This window comes from Ceratotherium simum, chromosome 27 (assembly GCF_057802395.1).
Source record: "Ceratotherium simum simum isolate JZ-2026a chromosome 27, ASM5780239v1, whole genome shotgun sequence".
In the NCBI taxonomy this organism is placed as follows: Eukaryota; Metazoa; Chordata; class Mammalia; order Perissodactyla; family Rhinocerotidae; genus Ceratotherium; species Ceratotherium simum.
In genome coordinates this window covers 5,326,926-5,349,789 of record NC_141926.1, presented here as the reverse complement: position 1 = coordinate 5,349,789, position 22,864 = coordinate 5,326,926, and the positions used below count along the sequence as shown (strand labels likewise).

The 22,864-nt window shown below is 42.8% G+C and overlaps 1 protein-coding gene across 1 annotated transcript in view; it reads left to right on the top strand.

Annotated features, from left to right (window-relative positions):
- The window catches only part of FAM3B (FAM3 metabolism regulating signaling molecule B), a 57,261-nt gene that overhangs the window by 30,335 nt on the left and 4,062 nt on the right, over nt 1–22,864 (top strand). The window contains exons 4-7 of the mRNA XM_087418062.1: nt 15,606–15,664; nt 16,857–16,907; nt 18,003–18,090; nt 19,191–19,323. Of these exons, the coding sequence (XP_087274188.1) occupies nt 15,606–15,664; nt 16,857–16,907; nt 18,003–18,090; nt 19,191–19,323 (331 nt within the window). The remainder of the gene's footprint in view (nt 1–15,605; nt 15,665–16,856; nt 16,908–18,002; nt 18,091–19,190; nt 19,324–22,864) is intronic.

The window sequence follows — 22,864 nt, the reverse complement described above, 5'->3', positions numbered from 1 at the left end:
ACAGCATGGCTTGATAAGCGGTGTGTAGGTCCACTCTCGGGATCCGAACCTACAAACCGTGGGCCCTTGAAGTGGAGCGCACAAACTTAATCACTATGCCACCAGGCCGGCCCACTCCCTCCCTCCATCCTTCCATCTTTTAGTTCATTTGTCTCTGTGCCTACCTTGTCCTCCCAAGGAGTGTGTGGCACACTCAGGGCATGAGCCGTGTCGTGTTCAGCTTCCTACACCATACACAATCTCAGCATATACCCCATTCAGTGTTTGGGAATTGAGTAGAAGTAAGGCCCACTGCACTCGGCCAGTTTATTGATAAACGTCATTCACGGATGAACTCCTGCATGTAGGGCACTCAATGGGGGGACAGGGACAGTGCACATGTGGCTCTTGCCCTCAAGGAGCTTACGTCACCGTTCAGGGTTCTCCATCTCCACTCCATGGACACTTTGGACCAAGGATTCTGTGTTGTGGGTGTTGCCCTGTGTGTTGTAGTGGAGCAGCATCCCTGACCTCCACCCACTAGATGCCACAGACATCCCCCTCCAGTTGTGACAACCACACATGTCCCCAGATGTTGCCACACATCTCCCTGAAAACTGAGCAGGATCCCATGGTAAAGAAGAGGAGGGGAAGCCCTGGAAGGGAGCAGAGACAGTGGGACGGGGTCACTCATCCAGAATCACATCGCCAGACGGGAGTTGTTCTTTGTCAGATCCCAGAGCCCAGGATTTCCACTGCTGCCCGGTGCCCAGAGCCTTCTCCTGGCCACGGTGTAAGTGCAACAGCATCATCCTTACCTAGTACAGCTAACTCACTTATGTATTCACTTCATGTGACTCCTGTGAGGTGGGTACCATTATTATCCCCATGATACAGACAAGGTAACTGAGGCACAAAGAGGTTCAGTGACTTCCCCCTCGTCACACAGCTAGTTAGCGGCAGAGCCAGGAGTCCGCCCTGGCGTACATGGCGTATGCTGGGTAGACCAACTTGAATCCTGTAGCCTAAAGGAACAACCAACTGTGTGACTATGTTGTACCGAAATGTAGCTTGCCCACTTTCACACAGTATTCTGGATGTTTTTCAGAACACGGGGCAGCCTAAAGCAGGATAATCTCAAATAAAACAAGTTGAAAGGAACAGAGGAATAAACACAGCCAGATGCCTGAGAAGAGACGCTGTGGTTTAGCCTTGTGTTTTCTTGTAACCAACTCACAAAGCAAAAAGTCCTGGGTTGCAGAGATCTCATTGTCTTATAAAGAAAACAGACAAGGTTTGTGTAAAAAGACAAGTGCTTTTCTGTCTCTTGTCTCATTCATGTGTTTCCTGGGCACCTGCAGATGTCACTGTGCCAGGGACAGCCTCCTCCAACTCTCAGCTGTCTCCTTCCTTATTTCCATATCTTTAAGTAGCAGGTTTCTGTCACGATGTATTGGTTTTCTCGTTTTGGCATTACCTGTTGACTTGCTGCTCGGTAGGTGAGGGATCTTCTATCATTACATGATTCCTGTCCTCTCCTCTTACCGTTGTCCTGATTAAGTTATCACACTGTCATTTTGGTTGGATCGAAATCTGGCATTTACATTACTGTGACTGTCAGAAGACACTTCAGAGAGCTTTACTGGATATGAACATTTTATTGAGTGAGAAACAAACAGTTTGAGAACAAGGATACTTTCAAACCAAGGGTGGGTAGGGAGCAGGGCTCTCAGTGTTACAGCTCAGTATACAGTGGGGGAATCAGAAAGGGATTTCTGTTGTGATTTGTGACTAGAAACTTACATTTCCTTCCATTGCATAAGCTTACTTGTTCATAACTGCAAAGTCACATTGACATGAAGAAAGCATACTTTTTTTTCTCAGTTATTTTATTGAGGTCATAATGGTTTATAACATTGTGTAATTTCAGGTGTACATTATTATATATCAGTTTCTGTATAGACTGTATCCTGCTCACCACCAATAGTCTAGTTTTTGTCTGTCACCATATATATGTGCCCCTTTACCCCTTTCACCCTCCCCCCAGCTCCATTCTCTTTTGGAAACCACTAATCTGTTGTCTGTATCCATGTGTTTGTTTATCTTCCACCTATGAGTGAAATCATGCAGTACTGTCTTTCTCTATCTGGCTTATTTCACTTAACGTCATACCCTCGAGATCCATCCATGTTGTTGCAAATGGGACAAGTTTGTCTTTTTTATGGGTGAGTAGTATTCCATGGTATATATATACCACATCTTCTCTATCCATTCATCCATAGAAGGGCACGTGGGTTGGCACCACGTCTTGCCTATTGTGAATAATGCTGCAGTGAACACAGGGGAGCATAAGTCTCTTTGGATTGTTGATTTCAAGTTCTTTGGATAAATACCCAGTAGTGGGATAGCTGAATCATATGGTATTCCTATTTTTAATTTTTTGAGAAATCTCCATACAGTTTTCCATAGTGGCTGCACCAGTTTGCATTCCTACCAGCAGTGTATGAGGGTTCCCATTTCTCCATGTCCTCTCCAACATTTGTTATTTTTTGTCTTGGTAATTATAGCCATTCTGACCGGTGTGAGGTGCTATCTCATTGTAGTTTTGGTTTGCATTTCCCTAATAATTAGTGATGTTGAACATCTTTTCATGTGTCTATTGGCCATCTGTATATCTTCTTTGGAAAAATGTCTCTTCATATCCTCTGCCCGTTTTTTGATCAGGTTATTGGTTTTTTATCGTTGAGTTGTATGAGTTCTTTATATATTTTGGAAATTATCCCCTTATCAGAGTAGACATGGCATTCAAAAAGATGCTGCCAAGACTGATGTCAAAGAGTGTACTGTCTATATTTTCTTCTAGGAGTTTTATGGTTTCAGGTCTTACATTCAAGTCTTTAATCCATTTTGAGTTAATTTTTGTGTATGGTGCAAGATAATGGTCTACTTTCATTCATTTGCATGTGGCTGTCCAGTTTTCCCAGCACCATTTATTGAAGAGACTTTCCTTTCTCTGTTGTATGTTCTTGGCTCTTTTGTTGCTGATTAACTGTCCATAGATGCAAGGTTTTATTTCTGGACTTTCAGTTCTGTTCCATTGATCTGTGTGTCTGTTTTTGTGCCAGCACCATGCTGTTTTGATTACTATAGTTTTGTAGTATATTTTGAAATTAGGGATTGTGATGCCTCCAGCTTTGTTCTTTTTTCTCAGGTTTGCTTTAGCTATTCAGGGTCTTTTGTTGGTCCATATAAATTTTAGCATTCTTTGTTCTATTTCCATGAAGAATGTCATTGGGATTCTGACTGGGATTGCATTGAATCTGTAGCTTGCTTTAGGTAATATAGACATTTTAACTATGTTTATTCTTCCAATCCATGAGCATGGAGTATCTTTCAATTTCTTTATATCTGCTTCAATTTCTTTCAATAATGTCTTATAGTTTTCAGTGTGTAAGTCTTTCACCTCTTTGGTTAAATTTATTCCTAGATGTTTTGTTCTTTTTGTTGTGATTTTAAATGAGATTGTATTCTTGACTTCTCTTTCTGCTAGTTCATTATTAGTGTATAGAAATTCAACTGATTTTTGTAAATTGATTTTGTATCCAGCAATTTTGCTGTAGTTGATTATTTCTAATAGTTTTCTGATGGGTTCTTTAGGGTTTTCTATATTTAGAATCATGTCCTCTACAAACAGCGAGAGTGTCATTTCTTTCCAATTTGGATTCCTTTTATTTCTTTTGCTTGCCTAATTGCTCTGGCCAAAATTTCCAGTACTATGTTGAATAGGAGTGGCAAGAGTGGGCACCCTTGTCTTGTTCCTGTTCTCAGAGGGATGGCTTTTAGTTTTTCACCATTAAGTATGATGTTGGCTGTGGGTTTGTCATATATGGCCTTTATTATGTTGAGGTACTTTCCTTCTATACCTATTTTATTGAGAGTTTTTATCACAAATCGATGTTGGATCTTGTCAAATGTTTCCTCTGCATCTATTGAGATGATCATGTGATTTTTATTCCCCATTTTGTTAATGTGGTGTATCACATTGATTGATTTTCAGATGTTGAACCATCCCTGTGTCTGTGGTATAAATTCCACTTGATCATGGTGTGTGAGCCTTTTAATGTATTGCTTTAATGTATTCAGTTTGCCGATATTTTGTTGAGGATTTTTACATCTACATTCATCAGCGATATTGGCCTGTAATTTTCCTTCTTTGTGTTGTCCTTGCCTGGTTTTGATATAAGGGTGATGTTCACCTCAGAATGAGTTAGGAAGCATTCTGTCTTCAATTTTTTGGAATAGTTTGAGAAGGATAGGTATTAAATCTTCTTTGAATGTCTGGTAGAATTCTGCAGAGAAGCCATCTGGTCCTGCACTTTTATTTTTTGAGAAGTTTTTGATTACTGTTTTGATCTCTTTACTTGTGATTAGTCTGTTCAGATTCTCTATTTCTTCTTGATTCAGTTTTGGGATGTTGTATGAGTCTAAGAATTTATCCATTTCTCCTAGGTTATCCAATTTGTGGGCATATAGTTTTTCATAGTATTCTCTTATAATCCTTTGTATTTCTGCAATATCCATTGTAATTTCTCCTCTTTCATTTCTAATTTTATTTATTTGAGCCTTCCCTCTTTGTTTCTTAGTGAGTCTGGCTAAGGGTTTGTCAATTTTCTTTATCTTCTCAAAGAACCAGCTCTTAGTTTCATTGATCCTTTCTACTGTTTTTTTCAGTCTCCGTTTCATTTATTTCTGCTCTAATTTTTATTGTTTCCCTCCTTCTGTTGACTTTGGGCTTTGTTTGTTCTTTTTTCTCTAGTCCTGTTAGGTGTAGTTGAAGATCACTTATTTGAGATTTTTCCTGTTTCTTGAGGTGGGCCTGTATTGCTATGAATTTCCCTCTTAGAACTGCTTTTGCTGCATCCCATAAGAGTTAGTATGTTGTATTTTCATTTTCATTTGTCTCCAGGTATTTTTAATTTCTCCTTTGGTTTCTTCATTGATCCAGTTGTTGTTCAGTAGCATGTTTGTGACTCCACATATTTGTGACTTTTCCAACTTTTTTCTTGCAGTCAATTTCTAGTTTCATAGCATTGTGGTTGGAAAAGATGCTTGATATGATCTCAGTCTTCTTAAATTAATTGAGGCTTGCCTTGTTTCCCAACATATGGCCTATCTTTGAGAATGTTCCATGTGCACTTGAGAAGAATAGGTATTCTGCTGTATTTGAATGGAATGCTCTCTATATATCTATTAAGTCCATCTGATCAAATGTTTCATTTAAATCCACTATTTCCTTATTGACTTTCTGTCTGGATGATCTATCCATTGATGTAAGTGGGGTGTTGAGGTCCCCTACTATTATTGTGTTACTGTTAATTTCTCCCTTTAGGTCTGGTAATAGTTGCTTTATAGACTTTGGTGCTCTTGTGTTAGGTGCATGTATATTCGTAAGTGTTACGTCCTCTTAATGAAAAGTCCCTTTTATCATTATATACTGCCCCTCTTTGTCTCTCATTGTCTTTTTTCTCTTGTAGTCTGCTTTGTCTGATGTAAGTATGGCCACACCTGCTTTATTTTGTTTGCCATTAGCTTGGAGTATCATCTTTCATCCCTTCACTCTGAGCCTATGTTTGTCTTTAGAGCTGAGATGTGTTTCCTGGAGGCAGCATATTGTTGGGTCTTATTTTTTAATCCATCCAGCTACTCTGTGTCTTTTCATTGGAGAATTCAGTCCATTTACATTTAGAGTGATTATCGATATATGAGGGCTTAATACTGCCATTTTATCCCTTGTTTTCTAGTAGTTCTGTATTTCCATTTTTTCTCTTCCTTTATATTTCTGACTGCCATTTTGTTTTGGTGGTTTTCTGTGGTGGTTTTCTCTTTTTTTATGAATTGTATCTCTGCTTTGATGTTTTATTTAGTGGTTACTGTGAGGTTTGTATAAAAGATCTCATAGATGAGATAGTCCATTTTGTGATAGCCTCTTATCTCCATTAGCCGAAGCAGGTTCCATCCCTTTCCTCTTCCCTTTCTGAGTTATTGTTGTCACAAATTATTCTGTTTTGTGGTGTGAGTTTGTGACTAAGTTGAAGTGTTTATACTTTTGATGCTTTCTTTCCCTTAATCTTTTAAGTTATAATTAAGTATTTGCTACCCTGTTCTGAAAGAGAGCTGCAGTTTTCTGATTTTGTGTGTCTATTTATCTCCTTGCTCAGAACTTTGTAAACCTTTGCCTTCTTGTTTCAGGTTTGAGGGCATCCTTGATCATTTCTTGTAGGGAGGTCTAGTGGCAGTGAACTCCCTCAGCTTTTGTTTATCTGGGAAAGCTTTTATGTCTCCATCATATCTGAAGGATAGTTTCGCTGGATAGAGTATTCTTGGCTGAAAGTTTTTGTCTTTCAGTATTTTGAATATATCATTCCATTCTCTCCTAGCCTGTAAAGTTTCTGCTGAGAAATCCCCTGAAAGCCTGATAGTGGTTCCTTTGTAGATTATTTTATTCTGCCCTCTTGCCCTTAATGTTTTTCTTTGTCACTGACTTTTGCCAGTTTTACTATTGTATGCCTTGGAGAAGGTGTTTCAGCATTGATGTAATTAGGAGTTATATTGGCTTCATGTATTTGTAAGTCTGGTTCCTTCCCCAGGTTTGGGAAGTCTTCAACTGTTATTTCTTTGAACAAGCTCTCTGCTCCTTTCTCCCTCTCTTCGCCCTCTGGAATACCTATAATCCTTATGTTGCTTTCCTAATTAAGTCAGATATTTCTTGAAAAATTTCTTCACTTTTTTAACTCTCCTCCTCCACCTGAAGCATTTCTATATTTCTATCCTCTAAATCACTAATTCTTCCCTCTCTAATGTCAGCTCTATTTTTTAAGGATTCTAGATGATTTTTTATCTCATTAATTGTGTTCTTCATATCTAGAATTTCTGCTTGGTTTTTTTTTTTTTTGAGTTTCAATCTCTTTGGTGAAGTATTCTTTCTTCTCCTTAATTTTATTCCTGAGCTCGTTGAACTGTCTTTCTGAGTTTTCTTGTAACTTGTTGAGTTTCTTTATTTGAATTCTCTGTCATTTAGATTGTAAATTTCTGTGACTTCAGGGTTGGTTTCTGGAGACTTGTCATGTTCCTTCTGCTATGAATTGTTGCTGTAATTTCTCATGGTGTTTGAGGAAGTGATCCTTTGCTGGCACATTTGTAGTAGTATCAGGTTGCAGATTCCACCTGCTCCATTGGGGAGAAGCAGGAGCCGTGTTTCTGATCCCACCCCGTCTGGTGGAAGTTGTGTGGATACAGTGGGACCCCCACTGGCCAGGAAAGCATGCACGTGTGGGCTTAGGGCTGTCACCACCTCTGCCTACAGTTGCGCTGAGGTGCGTTCCCACTTTTGGGGCCACAGTGGTACTGTGGGCACTCTCACCAGCCAGGAAAGCATTCACGAATGCACGTAGGTCTGCCACCACCTCTTCTTACAGTCACACCAGCCATTGTGCTTGGTGGACTGGGCTTCTTCATGAGGTCTGAGCCTGGGCTACTTGTTGGGGCCACAGCAGCATGGTGGGCTCACCCGCCAGCCAGGAAAGTGTTTGCACGTGGGCTCAGGGCTGCCTCCATTTCTTCTTGCAGTCGCACTGAGGCATGTTCCCATTTGCAGGACGGCAGCAGCATTATGGGCACTCCCACTGGCCAGGAAAGGATTAACACACACTCACAGGGCTGCTGGAGAAGAATAGGGGAGTGCTCACCTATCTTCACTACTTCCTGGGGGCCCAATCCATCCACCTTCAGAGGTATAGCTGTGTGGGTCTCTCAGGCATCCTGTTGTGCTGTGTGGGTATCCTCCATTGGTCAATGAATGTCCATTTAGTTGTAGTTCAAAGGGGGAGAGAGAAAGGGAACAGCTCACTCTGGCATGTTGCTGACGTCACTCAAGAAAGCTTACTTTTTAAGGTCAGAGTCAGCATTTCAGGGATATTGAGACAGTTTTAATTAAGTTTTGGTTGTGTGACTATGAGTGTTTGGTCCAGGGTATATTTAAACTGTGGCCTCGGGGCTGGCCCTGTGGCTGAGCAGTTAAGTGTGTGCGCTCCGCTGATGGCGGCCCGGTTTCGGATCCGATGCACTGCTTCTCCGGCCATGCTGAGGCCGCGTCCCACATACAGCAACTAGAAGGACGTGCAACTATGACATACAACCATCTACTGGGGCTTTGGGGGGAAAAATAAATAAATTAAAAAAATTTAAACTGTGGCCTCCAGTTTAGTTTTTTTTTTTTTTCCAGCATGGCTAAGCGAAGGTTCTTATTGGGTACAATTACGTACCCTCGTCTTTTTTGTTTGTTGCTGGCTTGTGTGGTTTTCCATGTACTTACGTCAGTTTAATCCCTAAACTTTCCTCTAGTTAAAGTAAATCTAATGTTACGTCAGATATTTACCAACTTCGTGTTATGGAGCCTCCTGCCCCACTCCAGTCAGCCAGGTTGCTCTCGAGGCTGCTATGCAGCTGTCACCAGGCATCTCTCTCCACCATCATGCTGGGGACGACCTTTTCCTCCCGCTCTGGAGTTGGAGCTCCTCTTTCCAGGATATAATATCTTCCACTTTCTTAGTTTCCTCCCTTGTTTCACTGGAGCACATCCTCCATTAACATCTCAAGGAAAGGGTATAAGGAGAGGTAAAATTCTTAAAGATTCTTCATGTTTAAAATGTATTCATTCCCCTTCACAATTAATTGATAGATTGGCTAAGTATAGACTTCTAAATTAGAAATAATTTACACTTCAAATTTTGAAGTCATTGCCTGGAACCAGATTACTCTCCCCCTAGCAATGTTTGAGTGTGGTAGCTGTGAGAATGCACTTCTCAGGTCCCCAGCTGTAGGGAGATCATTGACCAAGAGTTCCAGCTGCTGCATTCTGAAATCCATAGCATGTTAGCTTGAGGCCATGCATCCCATGGGCTCCTCCTGACTAGTGACTGAGCCCTGTTAAAGAAAAAAATATTCATGCCACTTATTGAAGACAGTAAGGCAGACTTTATTCAAGGGAGGCCATGGCAATAGCTGTAGGGACCACTGAAGTGGGGTCCTGCAGTGGGGGAGAGAGATTGGATCCAATACAGCATGGGTAAGTGGGAGTTTATAGACAAGAAGCAGGGTAGGGGTCAGTGGATAGAAGATTACTAAGTGGAAACGTTGGAGGGAGGGATTCTGGCTAAACCGACCTAGCAGGATTCTTGCTAAAGGCAGAACAGGGTGATCAGGCATCACCTGGGGGATGGTGGAAGTTGAGGAACCCAACCAGATATGGAGGTTGATCAGATACCAAAGGTGAGGGGTCCTAGTTAAACTGACTTAGCAGAATTCTTGCTAAAATTGGACAATGCAGAGATAAACGCAGAAGTCCAAAAGTCAGGCCTAGTAGAAAAGGAGCTGAGGGAGGCTGAGGAGAGTTTGGTGAAGGAAAGAATCCTTGTCAGCACAGAGGGACACCAGGCAGGGCCATTCCCAGGAGACACAGGCTCTACCGATGGCCGCCTTGGGTTCCAGGTGCCCTAGTGGCCTTGCTGCACCCTCCTGACACTGCACAGCAGCCGGGGCACACCCACCCGAGCTTTTTCCCGCTCCTTCTGTTAGGGTCAGACTTGCATCATGGTCTGACAGCTCTCCCCACTTAACCCAGCTCCCTGCCATCTTGTGTCGTAGGCATTTCCCCTAATAAAATTTCTCATGCATTTAATCCTGTTCTGGTGGTTGCTTCTCAGAGGACTCAGATTAATGCAATGATAATGACTGTTTCCCCACAGTCTGTCCAAAACAGCATGTTGACCTTTGCCATTCTCTTGACCTTTGCCATTCTGTGAGATGAAAATTGGAGTCTCAGATCAGATTTTTACTTTTACTGCTGTTGCTATGAATGAATTGAGGATCTTTTCATGGTAAGAGCCTTTGTATTTACTTTCTGTGAGCTATCTGTTTCTCTTGCCCATTTTTATTTTTGTCATTGGCCTTTTTTATTGATTTATAAGATTCTTTATATATTAAGGTAGTTAGCCCTTTTGTGTTATAAAAATTTTCTCCATATTTTGTCTTTTCATTTATTAAAATGGTATTTTTAAGTATGCTTGGGGCGGCCCAGTGGCACAAGCGGTTAAGTGCGCGTGCTCCGCTGCGGCGGCCCAGGGTTCACCAGTTCGGATCCCAGGTGCACACCGATGCACCGCTTGTCAAGCCATGCTGTGGTGATGTCCCGTATAAAGTGGAAGAAGATGGGCATGGATGTTAGCCCAGGGCCGGTCTTCCTCAACAAAAAGAGGAGGATTGGCAGATGTTAGCTCAGGGCTGATCTTCCTCACAAATAAATAAATAAGCAGAAATGCACACCATATGGTGAAAGCCAAAATTTTAAAAAGCAACAAAAACAGAACACAACACAAGGATGATGGTGTCACAAAGAACAAATATATATCACATAGTAGTAAGTGGTCTGAAAACTGCCAATTAAAGGAAAACAACTCTTAGATTGGATCATAGCACATAAACCCTAAATTACATCAAAAACGAATATATACAAGAAGATTGAGGTCACAGGGCAAACCACGCCCTGAAAACGAGAGAGAGAGGCAGAGTCATAGAATCACAGCTCACCTGGAGCAGAAACCTCAGCTGGAGCCAGAACAGGTAGGGATCCTTAAAGGGTAATTGACTAATTGCTGGGGGCTAGGCTTGGACTAGATTGAGAGATTTAAACTCCTGGAGGCCAAGCCTTGGCGGAATCCCTACACCTTCCTGAGTTTTTCCTCCAGGAGTCCCACTAGGCTCTCAAAGTGAAGATCAAAGAAAAACCCCCTCCTGCTTCTGGTGGGAGGAAGGGAAAAGGAGCCATTTTGAAATATGTCCACAGTGTTCTGTTCTCCTTAACAATGGCCTGCCTTCGCAGGAAAGTGTTTTGCCAGAGTCTAATCAATGTGGGTTTTACCAGAGACTAACTGACCTGGGGGAAGGACTCCCCAACTCCAGCCCCCTCTAGTCTTTTTGTCTCACCTAAGGGGTAAATGAAAAGCTATGACCACTTGTGAAGGCCACAGGCCAGGGGCACAGGCACTCTAATGACTGAGACCTAATCATAGGACTGTAGAACACTTCCTCTGCCCCACATCCTACCACCACATACATAAAGCTCCTGTAGAAGAACAAGGGGGTAGAGCTGGCAGGAACTGCAAAACTAAACCCAACCTTAAAGAGTCCCTAGGGATACCCCTGACCTAGGGGAGAACTTTTAGCCCTTGACACCTACAGCCACAGGAAAGAGCAAACACAGCCTGACTCCTAACCAGATGAACATAAAGCCTCACACTAAGATCTGTTTACCTCCGTTCCTTTTACCTGGCGTACGATGGCTGGCTTTCAACAGAAAATAACAAGGCACACTAAAGGTGAAAAACATAGTTTGAAGATACAGGGCAAGCATCAGAACTTGACTCAAATATGGCAGAGATTTGGCAATTAGCAGACCAGAAGTTTGAAACAGCTATGATGATTTAATACTAAGGGTTCTAATCGAAAAAGTGGACAAAATACAAGAACAGATGAGTAATGTAAGCAGAGAGATGGAAACCATAAGAAAGAATCAAAAGGAAATGGTGGAGATTGAAAACACTGTAACAGAAATGAAGAACACATTTGATGAGCTCATCAGTAGACTAGACATAACCAAGGAAAGAATCAGTGAGCTTGGCTTAACTCTTTTCCCTTACACTGAAAATCTTGGCTCCTGGTACCAGGATGTTTGCTTTCAAATTACAGTACCAATATGTTTAGTACTTGTTAATATATGACTAATATATTAGCTATTAACAATACAACTACTGAGTGAAGCTTAAGATCTCTTTGCAGTTCTTTCTGTCTTTAAAAATATTCCATTATTAAACAATCTGAATACTGTGACCAAAGTCATATGAAATAATTTTTTTTTGTAGTTATGTTACATGTTTGATGTGCAGTTGGATTTATTTCAGTTTGTTTTCCAGGGTTTGTTTTATTTTTGTTTGGATTTTACTTAATTTTTTAATATGTAATAAACTTACATGGTTCAAAAACCAACATTATGTGTACAAAATAAAATTATACTCAAAGAAATCTTCTCTATACTCTTCACTTTGTTCTCTTCACCCCTTTCCCATCTTCATTAATTTTTTATTAGTTCCTGATTTATCCTTCCAGTGTTTATTTTTATGTCAAAAATAAGCAAGTTGGATGTGTGTGTATATATATTATATATATAATATATATAATTAGTACATACTTATGTATATAAAAATGTATATATTTGTGTGTATGTGTGATATATATATATATCCTTTCTTACATGAAAGGCAGCAAACTTTATACACAGTTCTGCACTTTGACTTTTTCCCTTAACAGTATGGTAGAGATCGTCCTTGTCAGTACATGGAGATTGTCCTCATTCCTTTTTGTGTGCATAGTATTCTATAGCATGGATATATCATAGTTTATTCTATCAGTTCTCCACTGATAGATGTTTTTTACTGTTTGAGATATTTTGGTATTATAACTACTATTGCAATGAATAACCTTGAGAAGATGTTGTTTTGTAATGAATTATAATAAAGTGAATACTTGTGAACCACCATCCAGGCTAAGAAATAGACTATCACTAACACTCCACAAGCCCTCTGTCCCCCTTCCCAAATGCAGCCCCCTTTCCTTACACCCCAAAGGTAACCTCTATCCAGTCTTTTATGGTGATCATTTCTGCACATTGCAAAACACTATTGTTTAATTTTGTCTATTTTGAAATTTATATAAATAGAATCATAAACCATATACTCTTTTGTGTCTGACTTCTTTTGCTCAAAATTATATTTGTGAGAATTTATCCTTGATGTTGAGTGTAGCTGTTGTTCATTGATTTACATTTCTGTGTAATATTGCATTACATGAATATACTACAATTTGTTTGTCCATTCTACTGTTGAATTACATTTGAGTCATTTCTCATTTGGAGCTGTTATGAATAATGGTGCTGTGAATAGTCCTGTTCATGACTCTTGGAGCACACGTGCATATATTTCAGTTGGGTAATGTTTTAGGAGGGGCCACCACCACCACCTTCAACTTTGATAATACTCTAGAAGGACTCATAAGACTTAGTAACAACTAATACTTACAGATAAGGTTTATTACACCAAAAGATACAGAACAAAAGTATCTCTACAGTCTGCTGGTGGTGAATTCCCTCAGTTTATGTTTCTCTGAAATATCTTTATTTCATCTTCATTGCTGAAAGATATTTTTCCAGGCTATGTGGGCTATTAATTTTCTTTCAACCCGTTCAAGATACCGTTCCATTGTCTTCTGGCTTCCATTGTTTCGCTTGAGAAGTCACCTAACAATTTAAAAGCTGATTCTATGAAAGTAACTGCCCTTTTTTTCCTTCTCTGATTCCTTTAAGATTTATCCTTGTCTTTGGCTTTCAATACTTGTACCCTGCTGTGTCTGTTGTTGTGGCTTTATCTTATTTGGGGTTTGTTGGGCTTCTTAAATATGTATGTATTGACATGCTCCATCACATTGAACAAATTCTCTGCCATTGTATCTTCTGCCCCATTCACTTTCTCTTGTTCTTCTGAGACTCTTAATGAAACATATATTAGTCCTTATTACTATATTCTTTATAGCCTACAATCTATTTTGTATTTTCCATCTTTGCATCTCTCTGTCCTTCACTGTGGACAGAGCTGTTTTCCTCTGAACTGTTTTCCTGTTCACTAATTCTCTCTTGTACTGTGCATATTCTGCTGTTAAACCCATCCACTAACTACTGATTTTAGTTATTATGTTATTTTTATTTTAGAAGTTCATTTTGGTTCTTTTTCTAATTTCCATATCATTTTCTGTATTTTCCAGTTTTGAGATTTTCAATTTTATTTATCATCTTCTTGGACATATTAAGTATAGTTATTTTAACCTCTGTTGGATAATTCTACTGTTCAGAACCCCTGTGAGTCTGTCACTATTATCTGTTGTTTTCTGCTGGTTTCATTGCTTCTTGTTTATCTTGGCTTCTTTCTTCATGTACCAGGTTACATTTGATAGTGTGCCAGACAGCATTTGAGAAATTATTATTTTAAAAATTGAGGTATTAGATGATATTATCATCTTCTTCTGAGAATATTTGTTTGCTTCTGCCAGGGACCTGGGACCATTAGCAATATAGAATGATCTGAATACATGTTAAGGATTGAGTTTTTCTGGGCCACTCAGTTGTCTTAAAGCTGGGCTACAGTTATACAAGTTCTGATTTCTTCCTGGTTCACTCTCACTATTAGGATTCAACCCAAATAAGATTGGGGGACTTAACATGGCCCTCCCTTTGGTGGGCCCTGGCTTCCAACTTGTGTTCCACTCACCTCACATGATGGTCTGAAGTGCTACTCACCTTCTATGGTACTTCTTCTAGAATTAGCAAATGCTTCTAGGGTAAAGTAGCTTAATATGCTAGGCTTACCACCTTGAAATTTAGTCTTCTCCCAAATCTTGGCCTGGGAATTCTTTACTACCTTATTAGGCCTCTAATATATTCAAGCAGATCTTTTTTCAAAAAATTCATTATTTTTTTGTTTGTTTTTCTCTACCAGAGAGTAGGGTCAGATTACCCAATTTTCCGTTATCATAAATAGAAGTTTCTTTTTGCTTCTGTTAAAGTTTTCATGGAATATTCTTTAAAATCCTCGAAAAGCTACTCCTCCAAAAAAGGACTTAGCCTCGAAGGTTCACAGGGGAGTTTAGGTAAACATGTCAAGAACAGAATATTACAGTGCCATATTCACTATTCCAAAGCATGGAAAAAGGAGGAAACCTTCCAAATTCTTTTTATGACGCTACCGTATCATTGGTTCTAAAACTTGACAGAGGGTGCATGCACACAGACACGAGATTCCCAAGACCTTCAGGAATAGTTACCATCTCCAGGAAAGTCAGTCTCCTTCTCGATTTTAGGGCACAATCCCCTTGAAGTTGATATTTCACATTCTGCAATTTAAAGGTGAAAACTAAACGAAGGAATATAAGAGATTTATTCAAGGAGATAAACTGGGTTACATTATGTGGTTGAACAAAAGGCTCACCAGCAGTCAAGCCAAGCTGCCGTCAGTCCACCAAGGGGGAGAAGGATGTGTTGATAGCGGGCTTGGGTTAGAGCCGTTTCTTATTGATCCACCTCTTATTACTTCCTATTTACAAAATGGAAAAATGAATGCTTATGATATGATATGATTGAGGAGTCAGTGGAAAAATGTAAAAAGCCTGTGCTAAACAAATATTAGTTTTTCCTTTCCCTGGCCATTTATTAAATTACAAGATTAAATGCAGTTTCCAGGTTCCCTGAGGGACTGAGTCTGTAGAAACTTGGAGATAGATGTGTGTGGAGTGAGCGTGGGGGTGACTTTGATGGGAGCTGGGTCAAGACAGTGCATATCTGCAAGGGGATGGTAAGCAACCATGGGCGGGGCAGTCATTCTGCCAAGAAAAGATCTTACGGAGCAGGGAGGGCTAATCACTGCTCAGTAAGAAAGGAGTTCTTTGGCTAATGCTTATTTGCATTTCAGGCTCATAGGAGAACAGACTGGAAATGTTGGAAGAGGAATAAATATTGCCATTGTGAATTGTAAGTTCAGTGTTTTCTTTAAAACTTCCCTAAAAGCTCTGTATTGGATTTTCAAAGATACCCCGGGTTTTTGATGATTTTTGCACACAATCTAATCTGGGTTTATATTTTAATACATTTTAAAATCGTATATTTAATTATTTTTACAATGCCTCGCTTTATAAATTATTTGTGGTTCCTACAAAACAAAAAAACTGAAACCAAAGGTAAGTAGACTTTAAAAAAAAACAAAAATGGGGGGCCGGCCTGGTGGCATAGCAGTTAAGTTCACACGTTCCACTTTGGCGCCTCGGGGTTCCCAGGTTCGGATCCTGGGCGCGGACCGACGCACTGCTTGCCAAGCCATGATGAGGCGGTGTCCCATATAAAGTAGAGGAAGATGGGCATGCATGTTAGCCCAGAGCCAATCTTCTTCAGTAAAAAGGAGGATTGACAACAGATGTTAGCTCAGGGCTCATCTTCCTCACCAAAAACAAACAAACAAACAAACAAAAAACAAAAATGGAGCAGCAGTGGGCAGAGTTAAAACCATATAAGCAGACCTGGGGCCACAGACCGTCCTGGAGTGGAGCCTCACATCTGCTCCTGGTGGCCCAGCAGAGGGTGACACCACCAGCCAATTGCCACCTCTGTATGATAAAAGACGACTAGGGCCTCGGGGGACGCTAAGCCTGGCCTCCTCTTGGGCCTGGGGAAAACATTCTGTCAGGATTGCCACTGGGGCCTCTGGTGATAAGAAAAGTAGCAGGTTTGGGGAAAGGGTTTCCTGTGGGGTCCCTGTGAGTGAGCTGAGCGCATAGTCCAGTGACGGCAGGGCTATAGGACCTGAGACGAAATGTGCCCAGCCTGATAATCTGCCGGAAAAGCCTGATGGGAAGCGGACAGGGCTGAGTGGGGGCTCTGGTGGTTCTGTGGGAAGAGGCAGGTGCAACAGGAAAGAGCGGAGGATCAAGTCTAACTGGAAGCAGATGGGAATAAGGTTCTAGAGCAGCTGACGAGCCCTGTCTCTGACCCCACATTGGTAACACCCCTCCAGGGAGGGCAACCCCGTTTTTCAGGCTGGCTCATCACAGCAGCCGTGCTTCCTGGGAGGAGACAGAGAAGAAACACGCCGATTTGAGAACTGTAGTACCACAAACGCGACCTGAGTCCTGATGAACTTTCTCTTGAACACTGGTTCTTTTATTTTCAGATCTGACCGGGAAAGTGATAGCAACACAATATTTTGATATGTACGCAGGAGGTAAGAAAAATCTTTTCCTGTTAAAATTAAAATGAATTATAAACATAAGTTAAGATGAAAACACAACAATGTCAAGCATTGTTATTTTGTTTCCTAAAAATGTTGGCAGAAGCTCATGTGAGCATTCCACAATGGTCTTACATAAATCCTCTCAGTCTCCCATTGAGTTCGTATAATAAAGTTGGAAGGCATTATCTAGAACATATCTTTTCTCTGATCACACTAGTCCTGGATCTTTTCCTTCTATTCTTTCATCAGATAACAGGAAAGTATTGTTTTTAAAGTCAAATATATATAAAATAATGTGTTCAGCATCCAGCCTTGGATATCATCCCAATCGCTGTCGTGTTCACGGTGCCCCACTGGGCTCGATGCAGGCATTCCTGGACCCCACCGTGCCACTCGCCTTCAGTGGTCTCTCCATCCTGGGCACTGGATCTTGACTGCAGCTGTCAGCTGGGACATACCAGCCCCTTTTATTTTTATTTAACACCGAGAGTTGTTGAAAACAGGTCTTTATAAAGATAATGGAGAAGAGCAATAAGAAATGCCTGGATGCACTTGATGGAACTATGCATTTTTGCTCTGCAGTTACCTTAAGCATAACTGTAAATAGCCAGCCCCCAGGGTAAATAATGGAGTTTGAGAATAACCTTTATTTTCTTCCTGTAAGGCCTAGATAGGTGTTACCATGCCCAGGCTGGTCTGTATGTCTCCGTATTTCTCTTCTCCACTCTACATGTCACTGTCCTGGGGCTGCTCTGCTCTAGAATGCTCACACTTGGGTCTGGGGTTTCGTGAGTAATTGCAGAGACAACTCCACCTGTGCTGCTGAAGTCGTTGCTGGTTTTGAGCTTGATCAATAGAGTCTTTATGATCTGATCGTGCTGCTCACCTCACGTGGTCCCACCATGGAGCCCAGTGGCTGTTTCCTGTAAAGAGTTAGAGCACCCTTTGCATGGAGGAGAGGCGAGCTCTACGAATCTGAGGATTAGGAGTGGACACAGAGGCTGGGAGCAGAGGAGGCACAGCATCTAGGGCAAGGGTCTCAGGTAACGGAGAAGAGCCTAAAACTGATTTGCATTGACCCGACAGATAACTCTGGACCGATGACAAAGTTTATTCAGAGTGCTCCTCCGAAGTCCCTGCTCCTCATGGTGACCCATGACGATGGCAGCAGCAGGTGAGTGTGTATAGGTTTGTCACAGTGGGGGCAGGGAAGGGAAGCCAGCTGGGTGGAGAGTGCTAGGCCCCAGCAGGTCGCTCAGGACATCCTCGAGGAAAGAACAAAGCTCCAAGGAGCAAGATGCTTCTTTAAGGGAAAGGAATGGGAGACCAGGACAAAACAGACTGCATGTCTAAAAACTGACTAGCCAGTGGAGGACGTAAGTACTAGAAGCTAAGGAATATTTCCGGGTAGCACGACAGAGCCACTGACTGTAATTAGGATAGAAAAGCTAACCGTTGGCCAGAAAAGCTAAACCCAAGGTGGGACTGACACACACACACCCACACACACACGCAACACCATCACAAGGGAGAAGGTGCTCTGGCTCAGTGTTTCTCCACGTCTGCTCTTCTAAGTAAATGTGCATCTTCGCTGCCAGACTTCCCAGAGCCTCGAGTGCTGATCTGCATTGTGAATCTCCAGGACGGGGCTGCTGAACACAGCATTTCCCGGTTTGTTTGACCTCAGATCCTACTTTTAGTAGAGCATCTTACCAGACTGAAGTTCCTTGATACACACTTTGAAAAACTCAGATTTCACTCATTTAGGAAAAGCTGAACTTGTTATTGTTTTCTTTTCCTTTCTGCCCTCCTCCCTTTGCTTCCTCTAAATTGTGCCCTTTTACAAGGCAGTATTCTTTTAGTTTTTTTCTTTTTTGATACTGACTTTTCTGAGTATTCAAGGGACAGTTTTAATCTTTGCTTTCATTTTTCAGCAACTTGTCTACCTTATTTTGTGGTCAGTAAACAGGAGGGGCAGCAAGGACCGAAAATTACATTGGCTGAGTGTGAGGGTGTGATAACTCAAGACACCTGGGCTCTTCAGAATTGAGACTTAAACCTCTGCGCCCTAAATCAAGTCTAAAAGAGTCCTGGATGTTGTCACAGGTTTTACTAGAAATTCGACATCCTCACCTATCATGTGGGCCCTTTTCCTCCGGTTTTTCCCCCAAGGAGGAGATGAGTTCCCTTAGAAACCTCTGTCCTAGGACAGACACAGTGTGACACACAGGGTCTCCGCGTGAGACATTCAGACGCTTTCCCCTCTGCCCCCAGACTGAAGGAGGACGCCAAGAAGGCCATAGAAGCACTTGGAAGTAAAGAAGTCAGGAACTTGCGGTTCAGGTCGAGTTGGGTATTTCTTACAGCAAAAGGCTTTGAACTTCCTGTGGGAATTCAGAGAGAAAAGGTGAGTGTTTTTAAAGGTCCCTTCCCACAAATGCTTGGTAGAGTATGTCCTGTGATTTGAAAGGTTGCCGGTGGGTCAGAACCTCTGTCTCCAGGTCCATCCCCATGTACAGCGCCTGCCGCAGAGGGCAGGGCGGAGCCGGCTGCCTGTGTCTGACCCCTCGCTTCTCTTCTCCACTCAGGGTTCTGAGCCTGAGACTCCACGTTCCTAAATCTGGGAAAAATCACCTCCCATGCAGTCAGCACTCGATACACTATTACAGGTCAAACAGTCCATCATAAGATGCTCATAAACCTTTCCCGTTATGTCTGTGTTAGAAAGGCACTTGACCGAAGTTTCAAACTTCTCAAATCTCTTTAAAAGTAGAGAATTCTGAGTGGGCTATTAGTGTTGGTTTTCTATCCTGCTGCAGCCAGCAGTTGTCTCAGGCTCTCTTTTTGCCTCTGTTCTGAGGATGGTAATGGTACTTAGCGGTTAGGGTGGTTAAGGAGATTAACCAGGCCTGTGCACAGGAAGCACTTCAACAGGGCAGACTCCACACAAGCTCTGGAGAAACAGAGCTCTCGTTGCTGCTGTTGTAACTTGTTGCGTGACTGATTATAAGTCCCTCTCACTGTGTCCTTTATTTATCAAAGAAAAATGAAGAGCAAAAGAATGAAGTTCTACCATATTAACTTAGTCGCCTGGGAAAGTTCCAGCTGAGGGTTGACAAAATTTTGTAGGGGTTACAAGCTGAGGCCTCTGGGGGCATCACGCAGCTCTTGCAGAGATGCTGCTCTCCAAGAAACGGTGCTGAAACCCGACAGGTGCCCAGGGGGCGGCAGGTGGCTGCCTGCCGAGGAGCGAGAGCTCCAGCTGCTCCTTAGGAGAAGGGCCTCCTTTCCACAAGCTGGAGATTCAGAGGCGGCAGAGATATGAATGTCTCCAGGGTGTGCAAGAGGTTGCTTCCGCCTCCAGGCCAGGACACTTGGTCCCGGGCCCCGCCGTGCGCTGTCTGCTGTGGTTTGGGGTCTGGGAAGGAAGACAGACAGAAGCAGGTGGGCGGCTGGGCCTCCCCTTGTTGGCAGGACCACCTAGGGGTAGGAGAAGGGCGTAGGTGAGGTGTCACTTCAGTGCGGCCACCAACCAGATAACTCATGACCGGCTCCCCGGCAGCCCTAGAGCTTCTCTGACGCCCTTGATTGTAGCACTCGGAGGCTCAGAAATCATGGTGATTTTAGTATGCTTCTGAAACAGCACATTTTCTCCTTGTAACTTGCATTTCTTTCACCGCCAAGAAGCCAGTCCTGCAGAACACATCAGGAGCATTTACCTGGGGCCCTAGTGTAGACCACTTGTTACTAATGGCTGGGTCTGACCCCCACCATACAGTTGAGACCTCATGAACTTGTCCTAATGTGTGAGGCATTCCCTAGGCTTGCGTGGGGGCCTCCCTGGACCACTACTGCCTGGGCCCAAACCAGGGGGAGGTGAGCCAGGCACACAGCTGGGAGAGGGGGCTGGCGCAGTGTCAGGTTTGCCGGGGGCCATGTGTGATCTTGAACAAGCCACCTCACCTCTCTGGGCTTCAGTTTGCTGCTCTGTGCAGTGAGAGGAACGCTAGGTAATTCTCCAGGGCCCAGCAGCTGTGATGTGGATATGCGCCCATTGACCCATGGCTTTTCTCAGGCTGAGTCTGTTTAGTAATACAGGGTCTCCTTCTCCTCCACACCCCTTGTATGATCAGTACCGGTCTGGCGTCTTACAGATCTCCAGACTTTGTGCACTTAGCTGTGTGGTCTTGGGAAAGTTACTTCACCTCTCTGTGCTGCAGAATCATCCCCTGTGAGAAAGGGTTAACGACAGTACCCATCATAGAGAGTCAATGAGGATTAAGAGAGAGCGACACATGGGGCTCAGCAAGAATGCAAGTGTAGAGTCCTGTAAGCCAGAGCATCTGGGCCTTTCTGGAGCTTCCCCTGCTCCCTTCCACCAGACCATCCCTGACTCATTCCCAGCCTGAGTCTCCTTAAAGAGGACTCTGACACCCAGGTCCTCTGCAGGCCACCTGGACTAGAATCTCAGAGGGTGGGGCCTGGCCGGGTGATTCTGATGCACAGGGAGAGTTGGACCCATTGCTTTGATTTTCACAAGAAAATGGAGGCCTCGGTTCCACGTGACATGCAAACTCCCCCTTAACGTCATCTTCCAACTTCTCTGCCCTTTCCCCAGCTGTCTTACTCCATCCCCTCCCCATTCTCCCCAGGCTCCCCAGGTCACTAACCCAGCAGGAGTGGTGGTGGGTAGCAGGGCCACTGCTGGCATATAGGGCAGAGCTCAGACACACCAGCGCCTGTCATTATTGTTAGAGCTGGCACTGTTCCCCTGTCCGATATATGAGTGTGTCCAGACATGCCAGAAAAGCCAGGACTGAGGCTTGAATCCCTTTCAACTCAAATGTTCACATCTCAACAAACAGCTTCCCTGTTAATGTTTAGCTAAGATGTATGAAACAAAGCCTCCGTGGAATTGCATTGTAGCAGTGGCCCTGGCTTTCCTATTTTCTTTGTAAGTGTCAAGACAAAATAACCAATAACCATTCTGTAGATAAGAGAGAGAGGTGAGTTTTACTTGAGCCAGAGTGAGGATTATAACCTAGGAAGGCCTTTTCCAGAAAGGAAGAAAGCATTCAGAGAAGCATGGTTTTCAGTACAGTCTTATATCTTTTTAGAACAAAGAACATGCCTTAAACAAGCCCAGGATACGTGTTCATCAAGGTTTCAAAGAGGTATTCAGCTGCAAATTAGCAGATCCTCATGACCCTGATGTCGGGAAAGGGACTAATGGGGTGTTACCAATGGGACGTAGGAGGGGAAGGATGCATTCTTATCTTGAGAGTGCATTCTTTGTTTTAATGGTTAAAGCAGATGTGCAATGAATGTTTGATAGGCCATAAGTCAGGCTTCTTTGGTTTAAGCCGAATCAGTTTTGACCCTGAATAGTTACCCCATATACCTCAATATGTGGAAAAGCTCTTGTCATAAGAAAGAGTTTCTGGAATGGGAGGAGTCAAGGAAGAGGCTGGGTGTCCCAGCGCTGCACTGAGTTTAGAGAACTGATGTGTTTTGAAACAGTGGCTCTAAGGGAATTTCGGGAAAATGCCTGTCTTGCCTCCGTATGTTTGCTGAAAGTTATTGTTCCAGTTACTACAAGAGTTCAAAGACTAGACCTGAACACAGCAAGCAGTTTTTGCAGGACTTACTAGAGCTACTGTGGTTCAGGGCACTGAAGGATGTTTGCTCAACTGTTGATGAGGCCTGAGCTGGTAGCCAGGGCCTCAGGACAATCCTACTGAGAGTCTGAGTCAAGTACTGTTGGAGGAATTGTTTGTCTTCACATTTTGGATATTCAGACTTGGCACGCCATAGATTTCCCTCAGGGTGGTGTATGGCTGTGTTGGGAGGGCCCCCCACATCCTCAGTGGTCTCTGCAGCCACCATGCACATCCGTTCCCCCTGCTATTCCCAGAGGCAGCTTCCCAGGCACAGCTCCAGGGTCACTT